At 60.4% G+C, this 25,883-nt stretch overlaps 1 protein-coding gene across 7 annotated transcripts in view; it reads right to left on the bottom strand.

Moving 5' to 3' along the window:
- The window catches only part of DAGLA (diacylglycerol lipase alpha), a 60,056-nt gene that overhangs the window by 16,058 nt on the left and 18,115 nt on the right, over nucleotides 1-25,883 (bottom strand). For 3 of the 7 annotated variants that reach the window (XM_034645275.1, XM_034645281.1, XM_034645280.1), the window contains exons 2-6: nucleotides 7,631-7,769; nucleotides 7,044-7,255; nucleotides 5,609-5,710; nucleotides 5,036-5,174; nucleotides 1,548-1,635 (exon numbers count right to left, since the gene is read on the bottom strand). In XM_034645275.1, coding sequence (XP_034501166.1) covers nucleotides 1,548-1,635; nucleotides 5,036-5,174; nucleotides 5,609-5,710; nucleotides 7,044-7,255; nucleotides 7,631-7,725 — 636 coding nt within the window. In that variant the 5' untranslated portion in view covers nucleotides 7,726-7,769. Of the gene's footprint in view, nucleotides 1-1,547; nucleotides 1,636-5,035; nucleotides 5,175-5,608; nucleotides 5,711-6,053; nucleotides 6,118-7,043; nucleotides 7,256-7,630; nucleotides 7,770-8,877; nucleotides 9,196-12,832; nucleotides 13,567-25,883 lie in introns of those variants that run through there. The other 4 variants (XM_034645278.1, XM_034645276.1, XM_034645279.1 and 1 more) reach the window with 4 other exon arrangements.

Here is a 25,883-nt window from a genome sequence, read left to right as displayed (position 1 = left end):
CTGAGTTTCTTCCCACCTCCCACCAGCTGTGACCTTGAAGGGCCTCCTAAGGGCTGAGCCTCTGGGGTAGCAGGCCCCCTCCCCCACCTGCCCACAGCTGCAGGCTCAGGGACCCTCATGATGTGCCTAGCGAAGGCTGCAACACCGGGCCAGCGGCCCCTCTGCAGTCCCCGCTAGCCTGGTCCTCGGGCCAGCCTGAGCCCAGGGCAGGAGGTAGGAGGCACGCCCGTCAGTGGGCTCTGCATCCTCCCTACCTCCGTCCAAGTGGAAGTTGGGAACCTCTTCCCTAACCTGCTGGGGGGAGCAAACTCATGGCAAGTGATTCTCTCTTGCTGGGTTTCACCCTTGAGTGCCTGGCACTCGTAAGAGAACAAAAATCAGGGGTTGCAAACTCAAAGGCCTAATGAGGCCTAATGAGGCCAAACGGCGCGAGCTACTACTCGCTCTGGCTGACTGCCCTTCGAGGGGCCCGCGCTGCCACATCTAGAAATAGGAAACTGTACATGAATGCCCTGATTTTTCACGTTGGCACTCAATTCAAATTTTAAGCCACACAGCACAGAGTGATCAAAACGTGCTCTGGGCTGGACCTGATCCCCAGGGTTTGATGGGACCCAGATCCTGGGCCACCCGTCCCCGCAGCGCCCTAACATCGCTCCAACTCTGCCATGTGCCCAGGAGGGGTGGGTGTGTTCCCCTTGACCCTCCAGAGAGGCCCGTGGGGGTGATCCCCACCCACCAGGGAACCTCCAGGAAGAGTGGGGCTTTCTTATACCTGATTACTCACTCTACAGCTCCCCAGGGGCTGCTGGTGGAAAGGAGCCACTCAGGCTTCCAGTGGCTTCCATGGAGGGCACTTGCTGTCTGGCTCAGGGAGGAGTGGTCTCCCGACCTCACTGGCTCTGCCACTAACTAGCTGTGGGACGCTGAGCAAGTCACACCACCTCTCTGTGCCTCAGCTCTCTGATCTGCAAATGAGGGGTGGGGGGGGTGGGGGAACACTAGATGGTCTCTAAGGGTCCTGCCAGCACGGGGGGGGGGTGGTCTGCCTCAAGGACCCCAAGGGCCCTACCTCCCCCCCAGGGGCCGCCCTCTGCTGAGCCGGCCTTCCTTTGGCAGCACCGGGCCCCTCCGGCGGCTTCTCCGAGCACCAGGTATGGAGGGCTGGCTGTGAGCGTCTGGGGCTCGGCACCTGACAGCTCCGACAGATCTCCCAGAGGCTTTTGCAGCTGGTGACACGTTGCTTTTCTTTGCTTTCAGGTCACCCTGATTTTTTAGTATCTCCTCTCCTAAACTACTCAAAGTTCCAAGGGCGTAGATGAAAGGTCTTGAAACCTTTCTGTCCCCTTGACGAAGCAAGGGATTGGCTGCTTCACACGCCGGAGGGAGCGAGTAGGTCAGTGGATAACAGGTCCTCACCTTGCTCCTGCTTAAAACTCAGCGCCCTTCCAGCAGCCCTGCCCCACCCGGCTCTGCCGAGGAGTGAGGGCCCCTAAGTGGCTGCCAGCAGGATGTGAGCCAGAGGGAAGCGACCTCCCAGTACTTACTGACTGGGAGTCCTTGGTCCGAGTGCAGCAGAGGAACACTTTGAGCCGGCGTGACCAGCTGGTGGCCTGACCCTCCTCTAAGCGGTGCCTGCAAGGGGAGAGAGTTGGTATGTGTGAGGTCAGGACACGGGACCAGAAGAGCCATGACCCAGATGTGATGGGAACAGGGCGGCCTGTTCCCAGGATCCCACCAAAGGGCTCTCCAGCAGGGGGTCTAGGAAAGAACAGGCGTGGGCCTGGCCAAAGCTGGGTGGCCAGTGAGCTGGTGACATGTCAGCCAGCATGACCCTCCCTGGGGGAGACCCCTGCTGGCCTAAGATGCCATATGGTTGGCCATGCTCCCAGCTCCTGGCAGACTGAATACCAGCATGTCCCGGGGGGCCTTAGAGGTGGGAGCTCAAACTGGGCGCTGCTCTGTGGCTCAGGTGTCCAACGGCTCAAACTAAGAGCCCTGGGACACTGAAGCAGGGTGATGGGCCTCTTAGCCAACTCACTGCAGCAGACCTATTGGACAGACTTGCTTCCCTTTGGAAAGGATTTCAGAAACCCAACACTCTTCGTATTTGGGCGAAGTTTAAGGGGTGCATAAGGCTCTGCATCTCCCAGCTCCTTGGATCTGTTACATTAGAGGGGATGAGGGCCCCCAGCTTTCATCTCCATGGCTGGCGCCTGTCCATCCCCTCCCCCAACCTCTCCCCCAGCCCCAGTGTGTCTAGCTGCTCTGATGGGGAGTCAGGGTATCCAGTAGGCTGCACCCAAAGGCAGGGCAGCTGGCCAATTATCCACAGAGACCCTTCCAATGCTGGATGCCCAGACATCAGTGTGGTTTTTTTTGTTTTATTTTTAAAGATTCTATTTATTTTTATTTGAGAGAGAGAGAGAGAGAGCACGCGAGCAGGGGCACAGGGAGAGGAAGAGGGAGAAGCAGACTCCCCTGCTGAGCAGGGAGCCCGATGCGGGGCTCGATCCCAGGACCTTGACCTGAGCTGAAGGCAGACGCTTAACCGACTGAGCCACTCAGGCACCCCGAAATCGGTGTGTTTTGAGCATAAATTTAAGAGACCCAACATTAAATATGTAAGCTTCCAGACTAAGCAAGAAGAGGCTGGTTTGCATTTGTGACATGTGCCCCACCCCCCGTCCCTGTAGATGCTGATGCTTGAGGGTCAGTAGGGGAAGGCGCGGGTGGCCCCAAATGCCTGCAAGGCACTTAGTATCCATTAGAAGTGACAGGCCAGGCCCTCTTTCCCGAGCCCTTTGGCTTCCCTCTGCAGCAAAGGGCTGCTTCCTGCAGCCCTGGTTCCATAAGGCAGTGGGCCACAAGGACAGGGAAGGCCACAGGGCTTTCCAGGGCTAGAGGAGGGGTTAGGAAAGGGTACAAAGGGTACAAGGGAATTGCTGCTTCTGGAATCTACCAGCTCGAAGGGATTTGGGCAGCCTTACATCATAAAGCAACATCCCCCTGCCAGGGGGCTTCGTGAAGGGACAGCATGCTGGCAAGCCAGAGCATCACGTTCTTTGACCTTTTCTAATCTAAGGGGCTTTTAAACATTCAAAGCGTTATTTCCTGCGGGGCCTCTGGCTGTAGAAATGCTGAAGTGTATGCTTTACTGCACTACCCCTTATCCCCACCAGGAGGCAGATGGAGCCACTGGCAGGTTTGGCCTGATGCATTAGTTAGGCTGCAGAGACGAACACAGGCAGAGAGACACTGAATCTGGACAGCAAGTTCATGGACCGAGCACCCCTCTGGGAGTGCAGACACCCCTGCAAAGATCCAAGGTCAAGGCTCCCAGGGAGGAGTGCTGGGAAGAACCCATCTCCTCACCCCTACCAGATTTCACTGGAAGGAGAGAGGGCCCAGGACTTAAACAGCTTCCTGACCTCCAGATGTTAAAATAACCTGTCAGTGTGGCACGGGGTGGGGGGTGGGGGGGGCTTGTGTGCATCCCCAAACCTAGAAGTGGATGAAGGGCAGGCAGGCTTGAAAATGTCTTTGTGAGAATAACTGTTGGTTTCAGAGCTGAGGGAGGGCCAGTGGAGACCAGCCTGAGAGGCGGTCACATTAACCAAGCCGCAGCCTAGGCTGCCCTCCCGACCCCTGCGGAGAGCTGGAGAAGACGCAACAGGTCAGAGCCCGTGAGCTCTGAGGCCTCGTACCCCCACAGCGCCCGAAACCGCAGGACAATTTTCTAATTAAAACGACAGCCCCCAACTGCAAAGGCGTTGGCTTCCCTGGGCCCCAAAGGCAATTACCCAGAGTCAGGGAGGGGAGATTTTTTTCCCAGGGCCCCAGAAGCCCAGAAACCAGGTCAGGTGGGGGCGTATGCTCAGAATGAGCAAAATGGAACGGGTGGTGGTGGCCTGCTACGCCGGGAGGGAGAACGGGCTCCGGGGCCTTGGCTCCAAGACCTGGTATTTTGGGCTGGGAAGTGGCCAGCCCAGGCACGGGTGTGGCTTTGGCTGCTGTTCCGAGCTGACGTGGAGGGCCTGAGGGGAGCCGAAAGCAGAGGCGCAGGAGGGGGGGTGAGAATTCCCACCAGGCCTGGGTGCCTGGGCAACCCGCTTGTCTGGCAGAGGGCTCCTGACTCCCCTGCCCTGGAGATGGAGTGCCAGCTCTGGTCCCCATCAGCAGGACCTGGGGAAAGTGACCTGCCCTCTCAGGAACTTGGGCTCCTCATCCGTAGAATGGGTCTCTTAAGGGCACCAGGGTCGGCAAAAGGACTGAATGGACTGATGGTGGGAAAGGGCTCATGGCAAGGCCTCTAAGCCATAGTAGCAGCTCCGTGCCACGCCCCGGAAGCCCCGGCCCCCCCGCCCATCTTTTTCTTTCACTAAACAGGAATTACTGTGACCCCGGATTCCCTCTCTCATTTTGTTTTACCATGGCACAGCATTCCCGTTTCTTCAAAACACCGTGCAAAACTTACCCCCTCCAGGAGGGGGTAACCTTGATTAACCTCCTCCAGCCCCCTTAATCCTAGAGGCAGCCCAGCCTAGCGGCTAGGAGCAAGGGCCCTAAAGCCAGACCCCCTGGGCTGGAGCATAGCCCCACCATCACCCAGCTGTGTCACTCGGGCGAGTCACACGACTTCTCCATGTCCCAGCTCTGTCTGTATTACAGGGATGATGCTAACAGCCCCCTCGTGGAGCTGCTGTCAGTAAGTGTGTGTGCTGCCTGGCCTGGTTTGGGTGTGACGTGCTTCCTGCCATGATGACCGCTGCGGTTAACAGCACTGAAGATGGGGCCAATGGTCGCGGTGGCCCCATTGACTGGGCACGTACCAAATGTGTGAGCACAGCATCAACCGCTTTGCCCTTATTTGGTTTAAATCTCACGGCAGCAGTCTGAGGCAGGAGCTGTCGTGACTCCCACTTTACAGACCTGGAAACTGAGGCGGGGAGAGGCTCAGACGGTAGCCCACGCCCACGGCTCCCGCAAGCTGATGTGGGGTTGGGGAGGCACGGGGCCCGCTCTGCCCGCTCACCGGAGGTTGTAGGTCCGGAGGTTGCGCTGCCGTCTCTTGGTGGCTCTCAGCTTGACAAACGTGCGGCCCGTGGGGTCGAAGACGCAGAGGACAGTGATGCAGACACTGAGGATGACGACCCAGTTGCAGACGACCATCCCTGCGGGGCAGCAGTGGGAAGCACGAGGTGGACGTGCTGGGGGCCCTCCCTGGCTCACCAGCTCTGAGGAAAGGGGCGCTGGCACCTCCCTATCATCACCTGCTTCTGGGGCCCCAGAGCAAGGCTCAGAAGCCCTTGGCTCCAGCCGCCGGCCCCCTGGTCATCCGTGCTGAGCCACGACCCCACGGCTCACCCTTGGTACAGAGCAGGCAGCTCGGGGGCTTTCCAGGGAGGAGCCGAGGGGCCCTCCACTGTTGCCCACCCCTCCATGCCAGGTCCCCCCGAGGGTGGACGGCTGAGCGCGGGAAGAAGCCCACAGCCTCGGCCCCCACCCTGCCCGGCGTCTCACAGCAACCGTTTCCCTTGGGAGGTGCCTGGACTTCATCCTCTCTAAACTGCCCCGTTCCCCTGCCCCCCGGGGCTGGCTGACATACCGAGGGTGACGTTCTTGGCAGTGAGGTCGTTGCAGGAGGTGTAGTACTGAGTGAGCCAGACGATGCCCACGATGGCGTAGATGAACTCGATCACCAGGATGGCTGCAAGGGGAGCAGGGAGCGCGCTGAAGGACGCCCACCGTCTGCCTGCCCGGGAAGGGCCCCGGGGCCTCCGCCTGGCCCCTCTGCAGCAGCGGCGCCAGACCCTGCCCCCCGGCACGGGCCTCGCGGCAGAGAGGGCCCAGGGAGCGAGGCTGTCACCCCACTGCTGCTCTGTCCTGCTACGATGTGCCCACCCTGTTCTAGTCAAGTGCCCTCAGGCCCCCGACGCCTCCCTGAGTGGGTGACTGGAAAGGCGGTTGATGAAAAGGCATTTCTCTGTTCTTTCAGGATTTTAGACTTAGGTCCATGAACTCTGGTATTGGGCGTATCTCAGGCAAGTTACCTAATCTCCCTGGGCCTCCGCTTCCTCATCTGTAAAATGGGGTGACAACGTCTGCGTTACAGGACTGCGGAGAATTAGATGAGAGAGTGTTCATCTCACGGAGGCTGCTAGTTCCCTGGAGGAGGCTCCAGCACTCGGGACAGGAGGAGGGAGGCACCCCGGCAGGCGGCGGCTGCTGTGCAAGCCGGGGGTGGGGGCACCGGGCAGCCTTAGAGGCCCCAGCTCCAGAGGCAGCACCCATGGCAGCTGAGCGTGGGGGCTTGGGAGACAGACGACCTGGGTTCAAATCTCAGCTCTGGCGCGCACACACTAGCCATGTGACCTCCCCGGGACCCCAGAGTCCTCATCCGTAAAGGGAGACCAATAATGGCTCCTCCCTCAGCTAACACGGGGAAGGGCTTAGCACAGTGCCTGGAAGCACGAGAGAAGTGTCCGCTAGGAAAGATGGGGAGGAGCAGCTGGAACCCAAGCCCAGAAAGAGGACACAAGCAGGCCCCCCAGGGAGCTGATCCGGACCCTTGAGGGGTTTCCGGGGAAGGGGGGGGGCGCTCTTTGGGGGAGGATTTCAAAGCAGCAGAGGAGAGGTGCTTGGCCTAGAACAGGGGCCAACAAACTTCTCCTGTTAGGGCCAGAGTAAATATTTTAGACTTTGTGGGTCTATTCTTTGTCCCGACTTCTCAGCTCTGCCGCAGCCGTGCACAAGCAGCCAGAGACAGTGAGCACATCAACGGATGAGCGTGGCGGGGTTCCAATAAAACTTTATTTACAAAAACAGATGGCAGGCTGGCTGTGGCCCTCGGGCTGCAGTCTGCCCGCCCCTGGTCTAGAACGCAAGCCCAGTACGTCTGCTGGTTTGCGGCTGGCCCCTGGTCAGGGCCTGGCCCAGCGCCCGTGCTCCACGCCTGTCGGCCGGCTGAATGACGGAGCACAGGCGGAGGGTGGAGGTGGGGGTGGTCTGGAGCAGCCCCACCCACGGCGGGTGGCCCTTACCCAGGCGCACGTAGAGCACGTACTGCATGGATTCGCGGGGCTCCGTGTAGAGGATGCCCCCGCGCATGCTCAGCCAGATGATGGCCATCTCGGCGATCATGCAGCTCAGCAGGATGCCCAGGTAGCCGCGGCCGTGGTCCACCAGGTTCAGGGAGCAGGCCTCGTTGGGGTTGTAGACCAGGCCGAAGAGCACCACAGACAGGATCACAAACCTGGGGAGACGCACAGTGAGAGGGGGCGGGGCAGTCTGTGCACCTTCCGTGGTCCCTGGCCAACCGGGACTCGGCGGGTGGACGGCTTCACTGCCTCGGGCTCAGGACCACTGTCCACCTGGCCTCTGCGGACACAGGCGGCCAGGGACAGAGAAGTGAGAGCAGGGAGCCCAGCTGCCAGCCGTGGACAAACGGCAGTGCAGCCCTGCCCGGCGATGGTGCTGGGTCCAGTGGCAGGGTCTCTGGGCTCCCCGTGGGTATCTCCCTAAGCAGTGGGTGTTAGACACCAACTCCTAGGAGCCGGGAGCATGACAGGGTCGGGACGGACGGCTAGAAAGCCTCCTTCCAGGCCTGTGGCAGGGCCGGAAGACTCACCAGGTGGTGTGCAGGAGGAAGAGGAAGATGGCTGGCAGGACGAGGTCATCACTGCCCACAGACCAGCGCCGCCGGAACACCACGATCCCGGGCATGGCTGGCAGCTCTGCAGAGGCTCAGCGGGCCTGGTGCTCACCTCCTGAAAGACAGCAGAGGACCCTGTGGCTGCCTGGGCTGCGGCGGCCCCGGGGCCACCATGCTCCTGGCCAGGTGTGCCCAGTGCACAAGCCTCTCTCCCAGGCCCCATGGGCCAGGTGCTCCCAAGGCCGTTGGAAATGCTGATCCGTGCCTGGGCAGGACCCACCTCCAGCCCTATCCACCCCCAGAGCCACTATAAAGGACCTCAGCAGCCAGAGACAGGCTGTGGCCTTACCCCTAAAGACTCTCTTGCCCCCAGGGGGATCGACTCTCCCTGGGGTTACTGTAACAGTAACTTCTCAGTTCCATTAAAGACCTGAGCTCATCCCTGCCTCCCCTGACATGAGATGACGGGAACCCCCAGCTCCCCTGTTGCCTTTTCTCAAGGAGACCTGGCCCAGTGTGTGTAGTCCTTGGGGGTGGGGTGGGGGCTTCCCAGACCAAACGGGGGCCTGTCCCTCAGCACAAACCCAACAAGACAGGTAGAAGGCTGAAGACCTTGGGGAGGGTGGGGGAAAGGGCATGCACGGATCTAGCAAGTATGGGGGCAGGAGAGTGCCCAGCACATAGCAGGGTGCTCAGTAAAGATGGGCTGAATGAGGTCTTCAGTTTCTTGCTTTGCGGGACCCCCGGGAGTATGCTCTATGACTTGATTTCACACTCTTCGGACAGAATGCCCAACCACAGCTATGCCTCTCGGTAGGAGGAACATAGCTGGCATCCAGGGTCAGGGGCGTGACTGCGGCCTCCCAGCCCCTCTGCTGGAAGGGCAGTGAGGGAGTCCCATCCTCCTGGCAACCACACCTCCCATGCCCAGCCTGAGCCATGCAGGCTTCGCTGCCCAGTTCGAAACTCTCTGAAGCTGATTTCAAATCAACCGCAGGCCAGCTGCAGGGAGGAGTACCCAGGAATCCAGGGCCCCCACGCCTTAGAGCCCCAGGAGCAAGGGGAGCGCTGCAGGCCAGGAGGCTCCCCACGTGGGGGGTTTGGTCCGGGAGATACTGGTGAGGGGCTCCAGGGTAGCCCTGTGCTGAACTGTGCAGTGGAACCCCTGCCGTGGGGGTGGGTGCCCCGCTGGTGGGCAGCTGCCCCCAGGCCCAGAGGCTTACATGGCACCTGGTCCAGAGGCGGGCGGCAAGTCCTCCTCTCCCCGTGACGGCTCCGGGGAAAGCGAGTGTCCTCAGAGACCAGCATCACTCGGGAAGCAAGTGCCCGAGTATCCCCCAGCCGGTGGGCACAGCCCTCAGGTTGGATGAGGGGCCATGTGGCCGGGTGGCCAGCGGGCATGTCCAGGCCGGCCCGTCTCTGCCCCTCTCTCTCCGATGCAGCCACTTCAGCCAGCCGCTGCCAGGCTGCTCCCTGCGAGCTGGCGGCCTGGCGGGCGGGCTGGCGGGCTAGCCTGTCGGGGTCGTGCCTACTCCTCCCCCCCTCAGGAAGTGATGTCATCCCACTCTCTCCAAGGAGGAGTCAGAACGCGGATTCTGGGAAGTGGGGAGAAGGATGAAGAGCACGGGAGCCGCGTGGTGGGGTGGCCAGGCGGGGGGGGGGGCGGCTGGGGCCCCAGCAGGGTACGTTCCTGACAAGCGGCTGATGGCCCGGGGACGGGAGGGGCTGGGACACTGTGGGTTGGGAGCCGGGCTGGGGCAGGACAGAGCTGCCAACAGCTGGTGTTTCAGCCCCCGTTTCTCTACAGCCCCTCCCTGTCTCCAGGTGGCTCGCCTTAAAAATACTGGGCTCAGGGGGCCCCCTCACATGAATGGGATGACGAAGGTCAGGCCAGCGGGGAGGAGGGGCGTCCCAGCAGGTGCGGCAGCTCCCAATCCCCTCTAAGCACTAATCCGATGGACCCCTGCAATGGTGGCTGAAGAGGAGTGCCTTCCCAGGGGGCTGGAGGGTGAGGGTCCCGCCCAGAACATCTTGTTCTCAGGTGGGCCCTGAGGAAGGCCCTCTCCCCAGTCACCTTGGGGGGCACCCGCCTCTCATCCCTACCCTTCACTTCTGGGAGTCTAGACTGGCTAACGCTCTTTCAACTCACACGTGCCACCTGCCTCACACCTGCCAACGCACACAGCCCCGCCTGTGCACACGGCCCTGCCCTCCCTGATCTCCGGCAGGAAGGTGGGGAGAGCCTGGCTCCCGGCCCTGCAGACGTAGCCCAAGACATGTCAAGACGCCGGAGAGGTACGGCAGTGGCCGCCTCTGTCCAGGCTCAGGGGGCGACCAGCCTGAGGCCAGCAGCCGTGGTCAGTGCCAGTGCCCACCTAGATCGTGTGGCAGGGCTCCTTCGGGCTAACCCCCCGGGTGCCCCGGTATAGGCCTGGGCACCACACCCTGCCCCTCCAGCCCGTCCCCGCGGCCAGAGCACCACGGCAGAGTCCTGGGCGCGGAGCTGGGTGCCCTGGTTGCCTGGCTTTGAACCTGGGCCCCACCACCCACTGGCCGTGTGACTTACTAGCTGTGCCTCAGTTTCCTCACCTGTAAAATGTCATTCGACCCCACCTGCTAAAGTTCTGGTGAGGACCACAGGGGAGAACGTCTGCAGAGGTCCCAGACCTGCTTGATAATGCCAGGGACGGGCCCATTGAGCGGGTGAGGCAGAGCCTGAGAACCCCAGTGGACCAGCCGCCCCTCCCCCGCCTGGGCTAGCGGATACTTCAGCTGGTCAACGACAGGTCACGGGTGTGTGGGATGGGGGTGACAGGGCCCATGCTGCTGGGAGAGGATGGGCGACTCCATTCCATGCGGACTCATCAGTGTTAGGGCTGCTATTTTTAAGGGCCTGAAAGGCACCCTTTCTCTGAGACCCCAGCCCTTTACAATGGGGGCCTGTTCCCCTGCTGGGTGTGATTTCATCTGGAGGAAATGTCTCAGGAGGGGGAGGGCAGAGGCTACTTCCTGGTCTGGGGCTACCACAAAGCCCCTCCTCTGGCTCTCCTCCCTTGGGGCACAGGGTCAACGCCCTCCAACAACTGCATTTGTGGTACGCACAGCCTCGCCTCCCTACCCCAGACCAGTGGCACCTCCAGGGCGGGAGTGGTGACCCCTCCAGCAGGGGAGAACAGAGGCACTGCTGGGGGCTCCCCATATTCCCTGGCTAGGCCCCCAGCTCAGGCTGGTCTGAATGGGGTGCCAAGACCCTCTGCACGAGGATAGTTTGACTTGAGTGGCCCTTGGGAGTCTTTCTGCCCCCATCCACAAAGCCCCATTTCCCTACTGCTGATTTAGGCCCCTGAGTTAAGTATTAACCATTTTGGGAGTTCCTCTTTCTAAAGATACAAAACCCTTTTTAAAAAAATGCACATGCTATCTCCTACTTTAAAAGCCTTCCATAGCTCCCTATGCCTGCAGGATCAAGTCCAAGCCCTTCAGGCAGTGGCAAAGGGTCTTAGTCTCTGGCTGGCAGGCTGTGCAACCTTGTGCGGGTGCCTTGCCCTCTCTGAGTCCTGGGCCAGAAAGATACACAGTCAGCTACAAGCACAGAACCTGCCTTCAGACAGCTAGTTCCTTCTGGAAGGGGAGGCACTCCATCCCCTTTGCACATTGCCCCACCTTCCTTTCCCAACTCCCCACAAAACTTGTTGTTTCCCTAAAAACACTCACTGGAAGCTTCCACGCTTACTCCAGGCAAAATCCTACTCATCTTTCCAGGCTAGCCAAAACTCATGGCCTCTTTGAAACCTTCCCTGACAGCACCCACCCCCCAGCCCCACTCTTCTCAGGCAAAGCAGGCTGCTCTCTTACGGGATCCCCAGACCTCTCATCCGAAAGCAGCCCTGGGCACAGCATCTTATAGTAAACTTGCCAATTCCTCACTGCCTATCCCCACCCCAGCTCAACCAGAGTCCCTAAGGGCTGGGGTCTTGCAGCATTGTCCCAAACACATCTTACCTCAAACCAGCCCCTCTCCTCCTGAGCAGCCTCAGAGCCCTAAACCACCGCTCCATCCCCCAAAGCTGCTGCAACAGCTCCCCTCCAGCCACAAGGGCCAGAGACATGGCTCCTTTTCCTCTTCCCGCATATCCTTGGCTTTTTGGGAAATGTCCCACCCCAGTGCCTCCCCTGACCACTGAGGGAGAACCATCTTCCCCCTCCTCTGGCTCTCTTAACAGTCTGGGGCTTTAGTTTCTTTGTCAGCAACCCGGGGATAAAGGCATCCCTCAGAGGGCTGCAGTGAGAATTGGCTGGGATGATGTCGCTGAGGGCTTGCACGGGCCCGGCAGACGCCAAGGGTCTATTCGTGGGGCTGTCAAAATCGAGTTCCTGAGGGGCTCTCCGGGGACTAGTTGGCAGGGTGATCTGTGACTGGGTGTTGGGGTCTGGGCAGGTCCTGCTGACGCCCGTGGTTGGCTCCAGCTGGTGAGAAAGGGCTGGACCGAACAGGTATAAGTTTGGACAGGCTAAGCTGCCTTCACCACGGGCCTTGGGGGATGGTTGGTTAAAGTGCCCCAGGCTGGGCCTCATCCTCTGATCCTAAGGTCTCCTTGGGGGTGGCCCTGGGAGCAGGTTTTGGGGAGAAGAGCCCCTTCACAGTGGGTGCTAGGCAGCAGGGTGCCGAGAGCTCCCAGGTGAGGGAGGAGGAGGGCACGGCTGCTGGTTCTATCCTCCGGATGGCCCAGAGCTGACGGGAGCCTCGAGCAAGGCCAGCTCACTGGAGCCAGGCTGAGCCCAGCCCCCCAAGAGACAGGATGACATGCTGTGGGAGGCCCATCGAGGGCCACCTCCAGCTTTCAGGTCAGCCCGTGAGATCTGCCACCTGGCCCGAGGTGGTCGCGGGCCTCCAGGTTGGGCTGGAGGTTGAGCTGGAAGAAAGGGATAACGACCAGGTCCAGACCACAGGTCCTGCCATCAGGTGAGCACCTCCTGTGCCTCAAGTTCTAGGCTAATCACCTCCCACCCTCACGGCAGGGATGCAGGGTGACACGATCACTCTGTCCACAGGCTCTAAAAACAGACCATGCCTGAAAGCTGGCTCTGTACTGACTGGCTGTGTGACCTTGGACAAGTTACTTAACCTCTCTGTGCCTCAGCTCCTCATTTCTAAAATGGGCTAAGAACAGTACCTACCTCAGAACTGTCACAGGGTTAGATGGGCCATACGCCGAAGACAGCGGCTGTCACACAGGAAATGGCCGGCCAACGCTCCTCCAACAGCACTACTCCCGAAGGAGGCCGTGCGGCTCAGAGAGCCCCCGACTCCCTCCAGGGAGCAGGAGCTCTGCAGCGGGAGACACAGGCCATACCTGCTGCCACCCAGGGCTCGCACCTAATGCAGCAATGTCAGGTAGAAGGGGCTCAGAAAGTCTCGTCACCACCTTTTATGGGCAAGGAAGCAGGTTCAGAAAGATACCTGGGGCTCCCGGCTTCCCCCGCGGTGTCATGACCAGGGGCTGGACACACAGTCCCAGAGTCCCGGAGCTGGCCCCCGCCCTTCTTCCTCATGCACGCCCCACTTGAACTTCCCCCGAGAGAGCTCCTGACGTGTGACCCTCTTGGAAGCTGGCTGGTCCACGTGAGATCTGTCCCCAAGAAGGCATCAACCACTTATACGGTTTCAAACAGAGTCGTCCGTGGCTGGCTCTCCACCTCCCACGGCAGGGTCCCCACTACTCTGCAGCTCAGCTGGCAAAAGACAGGAGACCTCAGACCCAAGCCCCCCTTCCCAGGCGCCTCCAAGCACCCCAACCTGCCGAGGCTGGCAACGGGGCCGGGCCTAGCCTCATTTAGAGCTGCCAGTCCCGGACCGAGAGCAGAGTCCCCAGGCCAGACTGCCACTGCCCCTCCAGACCTGTTTCCTCTTCTGGAGAATGAGGAGCCTGGGCCACCGAGGGGAGGCTTGTGGTTTTGTACTTCTGTTCGTAATTACTCGATTTCACAACAAACGGCAGCGGGTGCCTTATAGGAACCAGAAACAATGAAGAGATGGAGTATGAATTTAAGAACACACACACTTCAGCACAAAAACTAAGGCAATTAAAGTAGAAGGTGGGGGGAATTGGTTGCACCCGGGTAAGAAGACATAGACGCTCTCATGGGAACCACGTGTAAAACTATTATTAGACTCCATGCTTCCCGGTGGCCAAAGTGAAAAAGGAAACTGGGTAGTCTGTAAAGTCTCTTTGAGCTCTGCAGGCTGTTTTGATCCGTGGTTCCCTGAGCGGAGGGCCCAGGACTCCCTCCCTACCCCACAATGAATGGGATTCCCCATTTAGAAGGGCTTTGAAATGGGAAGGTGCTCCAAACAAGGTGAGAGGGGCAGGCGCCTGCTGCCTAGGCTCTCTGGGTCTGATTCAGACTGTTCCTGTGTTGGATACTGGAGCTCGTCTAGCCTCGGGGGGGAAGGGCGTCTGACCTGGGGGATGACTGCAGTGCAGCTGGGCCTCGGGCAGCCTGCAGGGTGAGCGGTGGCCCCCAGGGGTTCCACGGCTAGTAAGAGAGCTAGTTAACCTCCCTGCTTACTCACGTGGCATCCACGAGAGTACCTGCAGAGGGAGGGGATCAACCCGCAGTCCCTGGTTCTGATTTCCTGAAACCTTAGGGCGGTTCCAGGGTGGCCTGGATGGGGGGGAGACAGCCCACCGGTAAGGTGGGGACCCAGTCATTTCGCTTCCTCTAGCGTTTGTCAGTCACCTACCACGTCTTGGGCCTGGTCTAAGCCCTTGGCACACATAACTCAGTCCTCAGAACAACGCTGGGAGGCAGGTACTGCTACCGCCTGTATTTTACAGGTGAGGTGAAGTGATTTGCCCAGGGTCACACAGTCTAAATCCAGAGCCCATGTCTTAACCGCGACACGCCGCTTCTGAGGAGCAGGCCTCGACCAAATGCCCGCTTCTGAACCCAGAAGCTGGCTTCAAGGCTCCCCTCACAGCATGAGGAGGCAGGGCCCTGGAAGCCATAAAGAAGTCTCTGGGTCTCCGTGTAGCTGCAGACTCACGGTCACACCACCACATGCGAGAGAGAGGGTATCGGCCTATTGAGCAGACGAGGAAGACTGAGCCCAGGAGCCTGGCTGGAGGTGAGCAGGCTGTGGGACCGGGAGAGGGCACAGAGCCAACGCCGTGAATGTGGTCTCATTCCAGCCTCATCAGGCTGTTAGCCCAGCTTCACTGACGAAGAAACCACGGCTCAGGGAGGTGCAACATTTGCCCAAAGATCCCACGACAAGGCGCTGGGATTTCAGTCTCCTTGAGTTACTTGCAAGAGAGAAAAAAAAATATCTTGGCCTCCTTCCGTCCGACTCCTTATTCCCACACACAGACATTAAGACCCACACTTTCCTGCCACCCCGAATGCCCCTTCTCCTTCCCAGGTCTGCGGCCCCACACGGAGGCTGGGCTCTGGAAGGCACGGGAAGGGGGAAGGAGCCAAAGCAGGCAACAGAGAGAAAGCGCGCGTGGGCTGGGGGCCTCGTGCGCCAGCAGCCTGGGCCCGGGTGTGTGCTACCCAAGTTAGGGGCCCAAAAGCTGTTGCTTTTCACGCCTCAGCTGTGCCCGAGCGGAAGGCAGCGCCGAGCCTGCCCGGGGCTGGGACTGGGCTTCAGCACGAGCCAGGCCCTCACACGCTCAGGCCCGGGGACTAACATGGCGTGCCCGGTGCGGTGGGGAGCAGAAGGGGCACGCCACTGCCACTTGTGCCCTCTGTGCCCAGAGTCTTAGACTAACAAGTACCTCCCCACCCTCCCCACCAGGACGGCCTTGACAGGGAGGTGCCTCCTCTGCCCCTCACTGCAGCCCTGGGGGGGGGGTGGCTGTTCTCCTGTCACCTGAGGGGATACTGAGGCTCCAGGAGGTGAAATCAGCTGATGAGGGAGGGGCCAAGTCAGGCTTTGAGGCCATATCCACCTGCTTGCTGACCAGAGCCCTTCCAGCAGAGAAGAAATCTGGGCTGGGCACGGAGTTCAGGGGAGAGAATAAAAAGGAGGAGCCCCAGCTGCCGGGGGCCTTGACTGCTAGCCATCCTGGGCTGGGCCCAGAAACAGCCCCAGCAATTATTTTAACACTTGTTTGTTTGTTTTTAAGATTTATTTATTTATTTGAGAGAGCATGGGGGGGGCAGAGAGCAGAGAGAGAGAGGATCTGAAGCAGACTCCTCGCTGAACAAGGAGCCTGAGATCAGGACCTGAGCCGAAACCGAGAGTCGGACGTTTAACCGACTGAGTCACCCAGGCACCCCAACACCTGTTTGTTTATTTTTTTTTAAAACCTTATACAGCCCTTAGTACATGCCAGGTACTGCAGCAAGGAGTTCACAGACACTGCCTCCTTTAATTTTATCTTTTCAACAACCCTATGAGGTAAGTGTCAGATGAGGGAATTGAGGCCCAGAGAAGTTAAGTAACTTGCCCAAGGTCACTCAGGAAGTGGCGGAGCCGGCCCGGAAGCTGCGGGCCGGGCTCCCAGGCGTTCTTGAGGAGCCCTCCTCAGGGCTCCATTTATCACAGAGGCTCCAGCTTCTCTTTCTGACGCCAATTATTTTCCCCTCCTCTACAACAAACAGGATTTGCCATCTGCCACTGGCCCTGTCACTGACACCAGCCAGCTCCCTGGGAATCAATTGGGGCCTCTGGTCTCCTGCTAGTTGCTCCAGGAGGGCAACTGGCTGCTGAGGAATGAGGAGGGAGGCCTGGGCCCTCCTCCCACCCCACAGCCCTCCCGCCCTGCTCCCTCCCTTCTGGAGGTTAAAGCTAGAACCCACTCGGTCCTGGGCCCAAGGGGCCTGTTTCCAACAGTGAAAGGGGTCCCCCAGGTTCTGGCCAGGCCAGGTTTTGTTTCTGAATTCTTCCTCAGGCTGTTTATTTTCCTGAAATTAGGAAAGGGCCCTTGAACCACACTCATTCTTGTGCCTGGGGCAAAGGTACCCAGCAGTGGCCCGGGGAGGCGGCCTCTCCAGCCCTCTGATGGTGCTGCCTGGCTGTCTCCTAGTCCCAGGCCAGTTCCTCTTGCCTGCCTGGGGGGGTGTGGGGGGGGACAGGCTGGCAGGCTTTGGTCCCAGGCTTGTTTCCATCCAGGGGGAGTCCTTTCCCTACCGCCCCTGTGGTCCTCCCACATTCTCTAACACATCCTTCCCCAGCTGTCCCCTGGAACCCTCCCCACCTCAAATGCACGGACCTGGAGGGTGATAGCCAGCCAATGAGCCCACGGCTGCCTCCCCTCCAGCCCTGGAAGGAATCTTGATTCCATCCCTTCTAGTTGTCTGTGACCTTCGCTTCTCTGAGCCTCAGACTCCTCATCTGCACAATGGGACAGCGAAGGTACCTGCTTCAAAGGAAATCACAAGGAGTAAAGTCACAAAGCACTCGGCTCGTAGAAAGTACTAGTTGCCACTACTGTTGTGAGTCGTGTCTCCTGAGTGCTCAGACCTTTCCTCGCCGCACCAAGCCCCTACCCCCGGACGTGTGGCAGGGCTGCTAATTTCTCTGCCAGCTAAGACAATCCTCCTACAGAAAGCCCCAGCTCTCTATCTCTGGCTACCAGGCTGACCCACACCTAACCTCACCCTTGCCAACCCACACGATGCCCTGACCTACCTCTCCTGGGAGCCCCACCTGCTCACGCTGGGGTTTCACTGACCCTGCCTCCTTTCACCCGTAAAGAGCCCATGTGATGGGAATCACCATCCAGTGGGTCAGCCTGTACCACGGAGCTCCATCCAAGCCCACGCTTGTGCTCTGGCTAGAATTCCCTACGTCTGTGTCTGCAGTTTCAAGACGTTGCACTGCTCACACTCAGGATGTCCTACAGGGCAGAGGCCCACTCTTCATGCCCACCTGCCCCGCCCAGCATCCTAGTCACCCTACCCCCTGCCCCTCCCTCTCCAGCCTCCTGCAGGGCCTATGTGAAAGCTCCTTGCTGGGAGCCCCGCTCACGGCCCCCTCTACCAGGCAGTTCAGTGCACGGCCTGGTCTGGCTTCGCAGAGCTTCCCCGAGAGGAGATTCCCTGTCCCGGGTGCTGGCAACATCTCGGAGAGGAATTAGCACCTTCCACTTCATTAGAGGTCCCCCAGTGAGGCTGTTAATGAGAATGCGAAGTGGGCCACACCCAGCCTGACGCCTCACCCCACGCCCTGCATACCCTGTGAAGGCAGCCACAGTCCTGGTGCGCCTCCTCAGGCTGTGGGCTGGGTCTTGGAGTCTGGCCTGCACCGGGGAAAATGCCTCCCTGAATCTGCATGGGCCCCGGATCCATGAAGGGGCCAGCTCCATGGGTGGCATGGCCATCTAGGGCACAGGCCAGCCGCCCGGGGTTTTGGGTTTCACTTCTACCATTCCCTGGGCATCAAGGAAGCAGGCAGGCATCGAGTGACAACGTAACACTAGCTCCTTCCCAGGGGAGGAGATCTGCAGAGTTCCCGTATGTAACAGCAAGAGCCAACGTCCTCTGCCCCACCGAACATGGCTGGAAGGAGCATGGGGGGCTTTCAACTGCACACAGGCCTGGGCCCGGGCCCCCGCCATGGGGCCCTCCTCTCCTGTGTCCAATGAAGGGACGTCAATACTCTTCAAAGTGGGGTTCTGGAAACCCTGAGGGACCCCCAGATAAGGGGAAGTGGCCATAGCAGGCAGGGCTGGAGCTTCTGGGGCTTGCCTGCTATGTCAGTCAGAGTCAACGTTAGCGGCTTTACATATGGGGGTTCCTTGTAACCTTTTATTACAACGAAACAGTCTCGGTGCTTAAAAACATTTGAGAGGCACTGGGCAGGATGACTTCTCAAGTCCACTCTGGCCTTGACTTTTAGAATTCTACCTGGTTTTGACGAGGAGAGGGCCCTGGGGTTCCCGGGAGGAACCCAAACTAGTTCCACAGGCCACAGAGTCTGCCTGGCCGGAGCCCTGAGGGCAAAAGGGGGTCACAGGAAACACTGGGAGCTCTGCCTGGGGCCTGGGGCTGACTCTGCTCCCCTTCGGACACCCCTCCCCCGCAACCACTCCCTCCCACCTCCCTGGGCACGACAAAGCTGGACCCAAGCCCAAGCTTCCAGGGAGGGACAGGGGCTCCGAAGGTCCTCTCCTCTGGATGGAGGGCAGGGCTAGACCTGCCGGTGTCCTCTCCTCACTCAGATGTCCACTGAGCTACGACCTTCAGAGCGTAGGACTTCCCCGGGCAAATCAACTACAGAACGCACCGCTTCCTCCTCTGTAAACCGGGACGGTGATGACAGTGCCTCCCTCCTGGGGCTGCTGTGAGGACAAAGTGAGTTCAAAGCTGTGAAGTGCTGAGCGCAGGGGCTGGCAAAGAGGAGGTGCTCGGGAGCACTAGCTTCATACACACCCGGTTACGGGTTTGATTAAATCAACCCCCTCCTCAAAAGCATATTATGGCTCTGAAATGCCCTTTAAATAAGATTAAAACTGCCAACCACTGGCTATAAAGCTCTCCCCCCTTCCGCCCCTGCCCATCGGACAAGCCCATTTCCTGCTCCTGACTATGTCTCTCATCCGCCCAGAACTGAGCAAGCCCAGGGGTTTCCTCCTCTCCAGATGGCCCACTCACTGCAGGGGCCCCTCCCTAGTGAAGCTCAGGGCCCGTCCCGGGTTGGCCGCAAGCCCTTGCCCTGTTTGATCAGCCTGCGTCGGGCCAAGGGAGCCAGGGCCCGCGATCCTGCAGGCTTTCAACAAAGAGCTGACAGCACCAAGAGGGACCAGCTGGGCCGGGCACCGAGTGCTAACAGGATGCCCACCTGGGACCATGGAGACAGACAAGGTCCCGGCCAGACTGGCAGAGGCCGAGGCTCCTGCCAGGCAGAAAGTGGCACCTCATCTCCTCCAGGGCTTGGGGAGGCAGCGTGACAATGCCTGCTCTCGCAGCAGGCCTAGCCCTTTACCGCTCGTCCCAGAAAGGCTCTGGAGTGGGGGGTGGCGGTGAGGGAGTCAGGGAGAGCTAGGGGACCTGAAGGGGGGTGGCCTGCGTCACAGAGCCTGCTGACTTCCCCACTCTTGGTGGCCACTGGCTGCTATAAATACCACTCCTGCCTCTGGATGTTGCAGGAGGTGACCTAGAATCGTGGGCTCTGGGGCCTCCTGGGTGCCCCCTCCCTGCCAGGGTTAGACCGAGCCTGTCTGACTAGAACATCCTTGCAGCCTGGGAGCCCACCGACACCAAGCAGGGCCCTGGCCGGGAACGGGAAAGCCCCAACACTGAGGGAGACAGCTATGGCTTCCAGCCCCGAGCCTCCTATGCCCAGCATTTCTACCATTTTATGGCAAGCGTTGAGGACACTGGGTCCCTGGAGAACAAAGGCCTGGCCAGCCTGCAAAGGAGATGCAGTGCCCAAGGCTGCCAGCTTGGCCCCGAGACCACCCACCTCTGGCCTCAAGCTCAGGGGGGAAGGCTCCCAAACCATCCAATCCCGGGCCCCCTCCCCCCCTTCCTTGGTCCCACTGTGACACCGAGGTTCCACCTGGTTTCCCAACTTCTCTTCACCCTGGAAGCCTCCCAGAGTGGCCGACAGTGCTATTAGAACGCGTGGCACTCGTTCGTTCTTCCGGCCGCCAGCATGCTTCTGAGAGAGCCCTTTTCTCCACGATAGACCCGACAGGCCCAGGCCCCAAGTCCCCTGCTTGGCCGGCCCAGGAGCATAGGACAAGAGGTGGCCCCCCGCCCAGCAGCTGTGCGGACCCGCAACTCTCCCACAGGGCCAGGGTTTGGTTCCAGGCTCCCTGGCTTGGGACAGGGGAGGATGTGAGAGGAAGAAGGACTGGGAACAGCTCCAGGGGTGAGCTCCGGGTAGTGTGAACACAGGTGAAAGCTAGCTATAATGAAATGCGTGCATGAGGCCATTCTCCACCCATCCAGCAAGTCATCAGAGTACCTGCCACATGCCAGGGGCTGACGTGGGGCCAGGCTTCGCAGAGCCCACAGGCCAGAAAATGTAAAGACCTGAAGCTAATCTTCACATACAGCCAGGGAAAATTCCAATGATGCGTGCTCCGAGGGGGCGACCCGTCAGAGCCTGAGTAAGGAGGTGAGGACCGGCTGCCTTAAGAACTGGGAGCAGGGGCTGAAGTCTGGAGGACAAGCCAGAGGAAAGAGGCCACAAGGGGAGGGCAACACAGAGGACGCCCCTCAGCAGGAAGGCCCACATAGGAGGACCAGGAAGGACTGAGCAGAGACCAGATGAACAGGATAGAAGCAAAAAGAAGGCCTGAGGTGGAAAGGCTGGTGGGCCCAGTGGGTCTGAGCTTTATCCCGAGAACAGCGGGCAACCACGGGCCACAGCAGGCGTGAGGCTGGAGAGAAGTGGGGGCCCACACTGAGGTTCAGCAGGCAGTGGTGACAGACGGGACGGGGCAGTAAGGGAGAGGGTGTTGTCAAGGATGCCCCAGCCAGATGGTCCGTGTAACTGGACAAACACCAATGGTCCTGACTCCAGGGGCCATCATACTCCGGGAGCCTCTCTCTCCCTGCAGAAAGGGAAGGATGGATGGTGCTCTGGTTTCCTCTGTCCCTGAAGGAGCGCCATTCAAACCCAGGCCTGGGGCAGCCTGCCCCACCCCAACATCTACGTCCTCTCCTGGACATCCAGTTCAGCCCGGTCCAGCCCTCAGGTGGGCGGCAGGCCCAGGTGTCCGGCCGGCCCGCACCCGCTCAAGGGGGGTCACTAGGCTCTGCTCCCACCACTCAGGGTGGGAGTGTTGAGCTTGAGGCTGGAGGTACTTCCCGTGAACATTCAGCTTCTCACTCTCCCTGCCACCAAGCTCTGGCCACAGATACAACCACGGGGAGGGGCCCTAATCTGGGGGGACATCGCAGAGCTGATGCCAACCCCACATAAGAGGGGAAACAGAGGCTCAGAGAGAGGACAGTTGTCTGCTGGTCAACCCCCCACCACCATTTCCAGCCTCCCCACTTAGAAAATGAAGACAGGGATTCCTCTGTGGGCCTGCCTGCCCTCATCTGCTCCTGGGCCGCCCTCGCAGATCACCCCCCAGCGCTCGGGCCTTCTCTCTGTCCCTCACACAGCCAAGTGTGCCCTGTCTCAACGTTCAGGCCCTCATGCCTCCCCTCGCCTGGACATGCCCCCTACCGCCTGCCATCTCTGCGTGGCTGGCTCTGTCCTGTCACTCAGTTCCTAGCTCAAACCTTGCTCCTCTGACCCGCCTGCCCAATGTCAGGGGTGCCCATCCCTGTCCCTCTCCATCACCTTTCTGTGTCTCCTGAGTTTTCCTCTGGGCACTCACCAGCATCTAGCACTCTCGGCCTTATCGTCTGTCATCCTGTTTACTACCTGCCCCCGCCCCCGCCCCACCAGGGTGCGGCTCCTAGGGCAGGGGCCCTGCAGGAGGCAGGAACCCACCAAGGCCCTGCTGCTGGAGGACGAGGAGCTATGCCTGAGCCCCGGCTGAGGGAGCCCGTGCAAAGCCCAGCCCAGAACCCAGAGCTCCTGCCTTCCAGCCGCAGGCCCTCTCCACACCTTCCGCAGGCCCCATCTGCTGGATCCAAGCTCCATCGCGAACTGCCCTCCCACAGCAGCAAGTGCTCCCCGGCCTCCCTGGCAGCCGACGACCTCGCCACGGGACCCGGGAAGAAAGGTGGCGTCTTCGTTTCGCAGCTGCAGAGAACTGTGGCAGGAAGGGGGTGTTGGGTGGTTTGCCTGAGGGGACACAGAGAGCGGCAGAGCAATGACCAGGGCCTGCTGCCTGAGGGGCTCCTCTGCGCCTCAAGCCCCGCTCTCCCTGCCTGTCTGGGGGAGGGTGACGTGCGGTTCCCCGCTCTGCAAAGCACATGGCGGGGAGGAAGGGGGCACCTCCATGGGCGCTCAAGGCCTCTCCCAGCGCCAGGGCTCCCCATGGGACCCTCGCGGCCCGCAGCCCAGATCCAGCCTGCGGATCTGGCTTCCTCTCTTAGAGCCTCAGCATCTCCATCCGAAAACAAGGTGAGGGACCAGATCATTTTCAATTTCCCCAGGACTCGCTTGTTGAGTCCCCTGAATGCTCTTCAATCTCTGGTTCGGGAGTGTGATCCCTCGGAAGACTCAGAGGTATGGACAGGAGCACCTTGAGGCGCCCGGGGAGGGAGACGGGCCGGAACGGCCACACTACAGCCCAGCAGTTTAAGGGCACCAGCCTGTGAGGTCAGCCAGAACGAAGTTCACAGCCGATGACTTGCCCGTGACCGAGTGACCGCAGGAAGTCTCTCCGCCTGGGTTCCTCTCCAGACAATGCAGACAAGAGCGGGGCTGCCTCCTGGGCCTCTGGGGGAACAGATGCCCTACAGGTCCTCATTCTGCCTCCCTCCCTGTGACCCTCATCTGCTCTCTGCCAGCTTCCTAGGAGTGTGAGAACAGACAGGAAGTAGCGGGGGCCTCTTGGAAGGAAAGCTCTATAAAAAGCCTCGGCAATGGGATGACTTCCCTTGAAGACAGAGCCCTGGGCCTCTACATTCCTGCCCCCCGTGGGCCTTATGCCAGGGTCTCTCCTCCTGGCTACGCAGGCACAACCCCAGGGGGACCAGAGGCAGGGGCAGCCTGGATGGTGAGGGGGCTGCTTTCTTGACCCGCGGCCCCCTGTGCCAGCTCTACCACCCCACTCCGCACAGAACCTCCTTTCACCTCTGCTGGGCCTCGGGAGGATGCATGAGATCACGTCTGGGAAGTGCTCAGAGCTCCCCAGAGAGAAAAGAACAGAGGGATCCAAGGTGGGATTAATTATGTATCAATGTGCTCGTTTATTAGCGCTTCGATTTACTGCAGGGCCCAGAGTGGGACATGCGTGGAGCCTGGTATCCGAGAATCCAGGCTTGGTCCTGGGCCCAGCCATGAATACATGTGGGCAAGTCGCAGCCCCTCAGATCCCGGTTCCTGTAAAAGGGGGATAAATAACATCTGAGCGATGTGGGGTACAGCACGACACAGACAGGTGTTTCCTTCCCCGCAAACGGGGTTGCCAGGTATGAGACCCACAGTGTTGCCGTGAGGAGCGACAGTTGGGTGCTGGGCACGACACACATTAGGGGTCGTTACTGCCGCTGCAGGAGTGGCATGTGGGGTATGAGGGCTGTCCATCGTGGGGCGGGCACCCATCCCTGACCTGTTGGAGGGAAGGCTGCGCAGGGCCTGGCAGCCGCAGTGACTTAAACTAGGTACAAGAGACCAACACTGCCCTTCCTCCGCATCTGTCCTCCTCCCCAGCTAAGAGGTGGTGGTGGAGGGACCTGGGCTCCCCACAGCCAGGAGCCAGACGCACTCAGCCAGCTACCCAAAGGCCAGGATGGGAGTGACCAGGCAACCTCCAGCAAGCTGTGCCCACCTGGGAAGGCTGTCCCCAAGCTTGAGTAATGACACTCTCTGGGCTGCCCTCTGTTTACAGAGCTCTTTACCCATGGAGGGGGCTGTGCAGCCTCTTGGTGACAGCCTGCTTGTCCTCACAGCTTGTCTGACAGGTACCAAGTGGTGGGGAGACCACGGGCCAGAGCAGTGGGTTTGCTAAAGGCCACAGTGCAAAGCAGGGTGGACCCCCCGTGGCAGGCCGAGGTTCCTCACCCTCGCAGGACCAGAGCCACTCTGTAGGCTGGTCATAGGCAGGACGGTGAGGAGGGAGGTGCTGGCTCCTTATCCAGCTAATGCAGGCCTCTCCCTGGGGCCACAGCTGCAGTGAAGAAAGGGCCTCTTCCCCGGAATGCCTGACCCACCCTGCCTCTGTGTGCCTCATGTATTCCCATCAACCGCGAGAACCAGGCCCGTGGCCTCAAGGAGACAGCAGCACGTCCCCTGGTCAGTGACTGCCCGTGAAGACAGAGGACAGACCAGACAGAGGATGCTGGAAGCCTGCTGTCAGGAGGACAAACGGAGAGGCAGGCCCAGGGTGCAAGAAGAAATCAAGTTTCTAGGGCTGATTCGTCGGAAAAGGGGTGAAGGGCAGGGCAGGGCGGGGACTGGCGGAGTCCAGGCAAGCTCTCCTCCCTGGGAGGAAGGGCGGGGCTGCGGGCAGCCGCAGCGCCAGGAAGGAAGGGGGAGATGTGCCTGTGCAGGACGCTCCCGGCTTGGGCCCCGCGCTCCGGCCCTGGGCACACAAAAGTCCAATTGACGCCGCCCCTTGCCCCCACACTCTGAGGCCAGTGCCCCACGTAAGGGCTCTGGGGACCTCTTCTGCTCCTTGTGGCCCGTCCAGCTGCCGCTGCCACTGCCGCCCTGGCACGCCAGGCATGCCAGGCCCCGGCACTGCCGAGTCACATGCTCCGCGCGGGCGAGGCCAGGTCCTGCTGGGGCAGCAGTGGGCCTGGAGGGCGTGGCACTTACGAGTAGTGGGGACCTCCTCAGTCGTGCAGAAAAGCTGGAAGCCCGGAAGCAGCGGACCATCTGCCTGCCACCCTCGCCCAGCCTCACCCCACCCCATCTTCCAGGAGGGAAAATCCTTGGGCAAACAGTGAGCCAGGTGTAAGCGACACAGCAAATGCAGGGCTGGGAAAAGCAAACACCGCAGGCCACCACTCTGCTGGGCCTGCTGCCCTACAGGCTGGCACTCGGCTGCTCACAGTGGCCTTGCCCGAAGCTGCTGCTGAGGCCCTGGGAGGAACCTGAGTGGGAGGGGCAGGGGAGGCCGCAGCAGGTGCAAACGGGCAGGGCGTAAGTCCTGAGGACGCCGGGCTTACCATGCTGGGTTGCTGCCCCCCAGGCACCATGAGCCTTCTCTAGGGGACAGGCCAGCAATCCAGAAGGTGTGCCCAAGAGGGTCAGGCTGACCTGGGCCTGGACCTTCCGCTTGGCCATATCCTGGCTCTGGCTCTGCACAAGTCTCAGGACCTTGGGGCCAGCAGCACCCAAGTTGGTGGCCCTCAGGAAGGTTAAATGGGACAAGGCCCGTCTGGGAAACACTTCGAGCACAGTTTGGCACCGATGAGGGTCTCAGTACATGGGTGTTGTGCCCAGTGTCACACGGCTGTCGGGTAGAGCAGGTCACAGAACATGGGGTGGCACTCTGGAGGCCTTTGCACCTCACCCTCCAAGGGCATCCTCACTCATGACCCCCGTGACCCCTGGCCTCAGCCTCCAGGGCAGACGTCTCCAGGGAAGGCTGCTCCAGCAGCAGGGGGCTGCTCTTGCGGGCCCCAAACTCAGGGCAGCCACGGGCCAGGTCCCAGGGCAAGGCGAGGCCTGTGCCACCCCTGTTCCCCATACAGG

Source organism: Ailuropoda melanoleuca, chromosome 16 (genome assembly GCF_002007445.2).
Source record: "Ailuropoda melanoleuca isolate Jingjing chromosome 16, ASM200744v2, whole genome shotgun sequence".
Lineage (NCBI taxonomy): Eukaryota > Metazoa > Chordata > Mammalia > Carnivora > Ursidae > Ailuropoda > Ailuropoda melanoleuca.
The sequence above is the reverse complement of the archived record's forward strand: the minus strand, read 5'-3'. Positions and strand labels throughout refer to the sequence as shown.